The 6,815-nt window shown below is 30.7% G+C and overlaps 1 protein-coding gene across 4 annotated transcripts in view; it reads left to right on the top strand.

The window, feature by feature from the left end:
• Nucleotides 1-419: 419 nt before the first annotated feature.
• LOC130449311 (glycogen synthase kinase-3 beta) overlaps nt 420-6,815 on the top strand; it is a 67,858-nt gene continuing 61,462 nt past the window's right edge. Inside the window, exon 1 of one of the 4 annotated variants that reach the window (XM_056787048.1) lies at nt 420-802. In XM_056787048.1, coding sequence (XP_056643026.1) covers nt 718-802 — 85 coding nt within the window. In that variant the 5' untranslated portion in view covers nt 420-717. The remainder of the gene's footprint in view (nt 803-6,815) is intronic. The other 3 variants (XM_056787049.1, XM_056787046.1, XM_056787047.1) reach the window with 3 other exon arrangements.

Below are 6,815 nucleotides of genomic sequence, written 5' to 3'. Positions count from 1 at the left end.
TATAAGACAAAGACGGTATGGGCATGATCACAGAACCAATTTTGATTTTGTGGTATATCATGAAGAAGAAAATGATAAAATTCGATTATATTATTTTTAAGTGTTTTGCTTTACGAAATGAACTTTTTTCGATTATAATTCCGTATTTTTTGTGTTCATGATTTTATTACAAAAAATGATGCATTAACAGAGATGGAACATAGAATATAATCACTGCCAACTAACTAACGTTTTGAACTATTAATGTGTCTTATAAAATTGTCGATCAAATGTTACATTTCCATCCTTTTAATATTTTGAAATATGAATTTTGATATTAATAAACAATACAGCATAATAAGTGATATCCCTTTTTATACTATACTTAGCTCCAACGTAAAACTTTTAAGTGGAAACAACAAATGTCAATCAAAAAGCGCATAATAAGAAAAGAGAAGAAGAATATCAATGACAGCTACGAACTAAGCTAAAATTAATCGTGAGGTGAAATCCATTTTAAGTAAAAAATGATTTAAGGAGACAAATTTATGCAAAAGTGATAAATACTTAGTTTCGTTAATATACTGAAGCTCTTATTAATCGTATTAAAAAGTGTCAACCTCTGGACAAATGACTACAGTAGTGTGAATGACTATAGTGATCAGTCTATCCAAAAAAGGGTGTCTTCAAGAAATGTGTTAGGCCCATGAATTTATTGCGAAAAAGAAAATAGAAGATATGAGTGGCAGACCTAGAACTACGTCATTTGCAGAGGGTAATAAGCAAGCTAAAAATCCACCCCTAGGTGGCATGAAAATCAGCAGTAAGTGTTAATCTATTAAGTGTTAACATATTTATCTGCTTCATCAATATGTATTTTTTTTTGATTCACACATATATTTTTATTTCTACGCCTGAATCCGTATTTTATTATCAAATTAAAGTAATGAACAATTGATATTATAATTTATAATTAACAAATATTGCTTTTTAATCAAACTTGTATAATTTGGTACTTGAAAAATACATAATAGAAGGATATATTGAATTTAATGACAGTCAATTCCAAAGGGATTGTTAAAATCAGGTAGGTATTAACTACCAAACTGCTTCTAGATAACAGTTAAATGTGTAAATAACATTATCCTAATAAAAATAATATGTTGTGACTGTTATGGATGACCTTTTTAATGATGTAACGTGTTTTAAACAGATTCTTATAAACCAAAATATGTAAAAGCTGCCTTAAGTAGATCGATTACTTTTATAAGATTTTATTGATTTTCAATAACCTTATATAAATAACAAAGCATTGATAGTAAGTATTGCAACTGATGGTTTATTCCAAAGTGTCCCTAATTTTGAATGAAATTGCAAACATAATTAACATTAAATAATACATAATCAATATCAATATTAAAATAAAAACTTTTAGATTGAAAAAAAAGTTCATTTTAACATAATTGCAAATTAATACAAAATTAAAATCTACATAAAACATAAAAGTTTTAGAATGTATGTGTTCTAACCTTCTGTTTAACTACAAAATATCAACTTGTTCTGCTATCTCGAGTTTACTTTAATTAAATTTCATCTTTTTTTTCATTGGGTTATTCATTGCCTTATAAGGTGGTAGACACTTTAGTGAGAATATCTTCTATTTTTAATGCAGGGCTATTAAGTAGTTAGAACTAAGTATATTGACATAATTATAAGTTTTAAAATTTTTTATTTCTCTGGATATGGATTTTTTGTTTAAAAGTGTGAATGGCCAAAGTGGGAAATCACTGAGTACCAGTAGCAGACAGTCCATTAATGCTGCTAATAACAAAATTAAAATAAAATGTTTAAAAACAAAATAGTATAATTCTAATTATATAAATAGAAGATACAAAAAATTATCATTATCAGTATCTGACAAATGCAGGTTTTATTTAGATACTTATTTAATTATTTTTCAATAATTTTTATATAAATTCTGATTAATAAGCTGGAATAAATTTGGATGGCGATATAAAACCTTAAAGCCATCTACACCTGGTCTTGTAATTTTTTACATGAAGATCGATTTTCAACTCAGCTACTAGTTTCTTAACACACAATATTAAATTAATCTTTGTTATTAGAAACTTCCTTTTTGCCTTAAATCAATTCATCTACAATTTTTTCTTGTTCTGGAAACATTGGGGAAGGTCTCATTTTTTTTCACTCAGAATATTTTCCCAAAGGGTAGTTAATGGTAAATTAAACTGTTTCATAGCAGTGGCTAGAGGTATACCTATTTCCGTAGGTAGACATATCTGAAGACATCTGCTCTTCGCTCCATGTCAATATTTTCTTGGGGATGTGAATTTGGAAAAAAAACTGTTTTTTTGCTCGAAGTTCTTTTTATCCACTTTGTGACACTATATATTCTTCATTGTACCTATAGTTGACATAACATATCAACTATTGAATAAAAAATATGTATATCCAAAGTCGGCACATCCTTCATTTGAATAAAAATGAAGTTACTTTGATTTCATGCCCCGCAGTTAAATAGTTATTACCCTAAAGTCAGAAACCTAAAATTATCAAGTCTATATCTTCAATTTGAATTTTAATAGTCTGTTTATAAGAATACTCACCATAGCAAAGTCAGTTATAGGTGCGGTGTCAGGTGGATACTCTTACCTTACTATAATATAAATAGTTATTCATTTAGTTATTCAGTACCTTCAATGAATAACATTATGTTTCTCTGTTAATACTAATTAAAGTTTCGTGTGAGTAATAAAATCAATCATGTGACCAAAAGCACAGTCATAATTAATATACAATATTTTCAAAATAATGTGGAACTTCATGCTGTGTCATTTTTAACTAAAACACCTTGTAGCTCAAGAGCTATAGTTTATGCGATTTAAGTTAAATCCTAATATGAGTTCAAGACTTAACTATTCAAATTTCCGAAGTTATAGAGGATGTATATTTAATTTATTAATAAATATAAGTAATGACAAATATTATTTTCTTATTACATAGAGTCTGGGAATGTTGTTCAAATATGACTTTATAGATGTATCAATTTGTATAATGTAAGACCTATATTTTTAAAATTGAAATTAACATTGTAATGAATTATCAAAAATTTCCATTATTTTATGAAAGTAATATTATAAATCCATTTTCATTTAAAGTATATTACTTTTCATATACTCAAATTTATAGTAAATATCTATATTGTTTCTTTCAAACTAAATTATTGAATGTAAATATTTTGGTGGAAGATGGTTGGTTCTCATTTATGACTTCATGATTCAAGCAAGCTTATTAGTGATTATTCATGCAACACTTCTCCTTCTACAAACCTTGGCCTTGTTTCCAGTCAATAACAAAGTCACAGTTTATGCAGTATTGTTGGTCAGTAGGCCAAGATATGTTATTTAACAAAACAATACATACAATAGTATTTTTTTTAAATTTGTTACAAATTTTTAATATTTATCCTAATGATTCAATTTATAAAAACTAGTTATTTTCCATACATTCGGTTACAATTTTTCTGTGTGCAGAACATACATATATATTTTAATTCTGATTTAAAACTAGTTTCTTTAATAATTTTTTAAAGACAGATGGAAATTTAACATTTTGACTTCTTTTAAATTGTAAAAGAAACTAATTTTATTTCAGAAGAGACCTAAAATCAAGAACATTTAGAAGCATAAACATATCAAAAGGTCTAAGAAATAAAAAATTAAAGAAATTTATTTCAATTTATTGTATAGTTACAGTACAGTTTTACTAATTTTATCAATACTAATATCATAAAACACAACATCTAATTTTGCTTGAGTGAATCTTAGCTGTACACTTTTGTTCACTAAAAAAGCATACTCAGTACTCAGAGTTCCTACCTAATGTCACTGTCCTTGAGTGTTACAGATTATTCAATAATTAATGTGAGTTCAGTTAAAGTAAAAGTGTACTTAATGCCTTCTCAGTTAACTGAAATTCAGAAAGCTGGCATTATTGCTAGTGGGAGATGGCTGGTCTATCAGAAGACTGGCAACTCATTTAGATCTTAATATACCAGTATTGTAGCCTGACAGGACCTTGTGCCATTAGGTTGGGTCTGGAAGAAGGAAAATTTCAAATGACACACTGATTACTTTCTTAAGTAAACATCCCCTTGAATCGGCTGCTAGGGTTGCATATGCAACAAGCTTTTCTGGACCCTGTTTTACAGCATGTAAATGAATTAAAGCTTCAGATTTAAAAAATTATGCAAGTGCTAGGAAAGTATTGCTTTCAAATGAGTGCAAACAATCCAGAGTTGTGTTTGCACTTGTTTATGTGTATTGTGATCTGGACTAATTGTCTTAACACATGAAATATTATTCATTGTGCAATGACAGACGTATTTGCATTTATAGACCACCAAATTCAAGATTTAAAGACCAATATGTTGATAAACAATTTTATTTACCAACATGAATATTGTTCGTTTCGACCAAACAATATTAAGACTACTGTGCTAGGCAAATTGTCCTGATATTAATCCCATTGAAAATATATGGGGATTGTTGGTAAAGATAATTTACAAAGAAATCAAGAAGAGCCATGGAAGCCATTATTGGAGTTCTAATTAATTACTAAAATTTGTTATTCTAATTAATTATTTATTGTCAAATATTTCAAACAATTGTTCTGTTTTCTCATCATTATATGTATTCTATTCTGTATTTTCAATTTTTATTAAGAATTCTTTTAAAAGTGACTTACTTACATGCTGCCTTTAATATAACGGGTCATGGGACGCTATCTTAATCCTTCTAGTACAGGAGATGGATTATTGCCGGGGTCTTTATTTAAATCAGACCGGAAAGCAATTGAATTTGTCCTTTTAGTATGAACCAATACAATTTGTTTCAATATTTTCAATCTGAATAATAATATTGGAAGACCTCATCGTTTCACCTTTTTTGTTTCATTGTAGATCACTATGAGTATTTTCTTTAATGCAGGAGTAACACCGTTTTTGACCAGGTGTCCATACCAATTCAAGTTCTTCTAGATTGATTCAGAAACATAGAGTAAAAAAATATTTGTTGGTGTAGATACAACAGCAAAAAGAGATTTTTTAGTGAGGGTGCTTTAGTAGTCTTCCGAATAAAAAAAACTCCGCTGTAAATCTCAAGCATACCTTGTAAGGAACAAATGGGTTTGAATGGAAAGGATTTACCCGAGTCAGCTGGACTGAAAGGGTTAAAAATGAAAAAATTTTTGTAAATAATTACCTCATAACATAATATTGGCGAACATGGCAACAGATGTCAAGTAAATTTACACTGCTAAAAAGTTGCAAAAATCTTTTCTAAGACTTGTATGCTATTTCAATGAACAGAAATGTACATAAATTAAATTGAACAATATTATATATCCTTGACTAGCAAAGGTAATAGGAGTATCTGATTTGTTGCATTTTGAACTTAGAAGGAAGCATTTATTTATGAATTAAGGAACCAATCAATTAGAGATGCTGTTTTTTGGTTAAGCACAACTATGATTTAGGATAGCGTGAAGTGCTATTATCCAGACAGAAATTAGTTCTGTAAAGTCGACTTTAAAAAAAAAATATTTCCTGTATGCTTTAATAATAAATGTCTTTCATATTCCATGTTAATTGTTTTGTTATCTACTCATTTATTAATAATTTTATGGTAATAATAAAACACTAACCATTTAATGATACATGCACCTATTGGGAGTTTACTTTTTCTCTTTTGATGGAAGACAACAGAATTTTATTCTGTGGCATAGTCAAGTATCTTAACTATTGATTTTAAAAGATAGTTCAACTTATTGAGAAACTAACCTAACTTTTCAAGCGCTGAACGACAAAACCATAACCTCACTTTTCTAGTGTAGTTTCCTAGTTGCAGATACCCTGAAAAATGGCAGAATATAGGCAATTATTTTTCCATTTTAAAATTCCAGGACAAAACTTGTGATTTACTTCCTGATCTAATCGCCAATCAGTTTTTTTATTGGATGTTTTGTCGAGTCTGCTCAATAAGTTCAAAAGTTGATCATATAAACCTCGATAAAATACAGGGTTTGTCCGGAAAGTAATAGGACTGGGTCGATTTAAAAAAATTTATTGAGCCAATCGTTACAATTCTTTAAAAACTTTCAAAATAGGCTCCTTCTGCGTCGATGCAGCGCTGCCAACGCGATTTCCAAGCATTGAAGGCGTCACGGAAGGCATTCTCCGGAATAGCCTTGAGAGCCGCGGTGTATGCTGCTTGGATCCCCTCTGTCGTCTCGAAATGCTTGCCTTTCATCGGCCTTTTCAGGTGAGGAAACAAAAAAAGTCCGGGGGCCACATCTGGGCTGTAGGGCGGCTGCGGAAGCGTTGGAATGCCGGCCTTAGTCAGGTAGCTGTTCACAAGAAAGGCGGTGTGAGCCGGGGCGTTGTTGTGGTGCAACTTCCAGTCTGCTGCGATGTCTTCGTTTGAGTCTCTTGAGCACTTCGACACAGTCGACGGTCTGTGTTCAAAACTTTGCGCACACGAGTCACATTGTCGGTGTTTGTCGAAATAGACGGTCTTCCAGCACGGTTTTCATCGGCGACCTCTTCCCGGCCCTCCAAAAAGGCCTGGTGCCACCGAAACACACCACTTCTTGCTAAAGCAACATCTGGGTAAGCCTGCTTGATCATATCAAACGTCTCTGTCGCAGATTTACCGAGTTTCACACAGAATTTAATCGCGTACCTCTGCTCTAACAAACGCTGCATTTTCGGCTTGCACAACTCACAGAAACACGTCGCGCGAAAATGCCGGTCCTGA

Source organism: Diorhabda sublineata, chromosome 10, assembly GCF_026230105.1.
Source record: "Diorhabda sublineata isolate icDioSubl1.1 chromosome 10, icDioSubl1.1, whole genome shotgun sequence".
Lineage (NCBI taxonomy): Eukaryota > Metazoa > Arthropoda > Insecta > Coleoptera > Chrysomelidae > Diorhabda > Diorhabda sublineata.
Note: the sequence above shows the minus strand (reverse complement) of the source record. Positions and strands in the feature narration are given on the sequence as shown.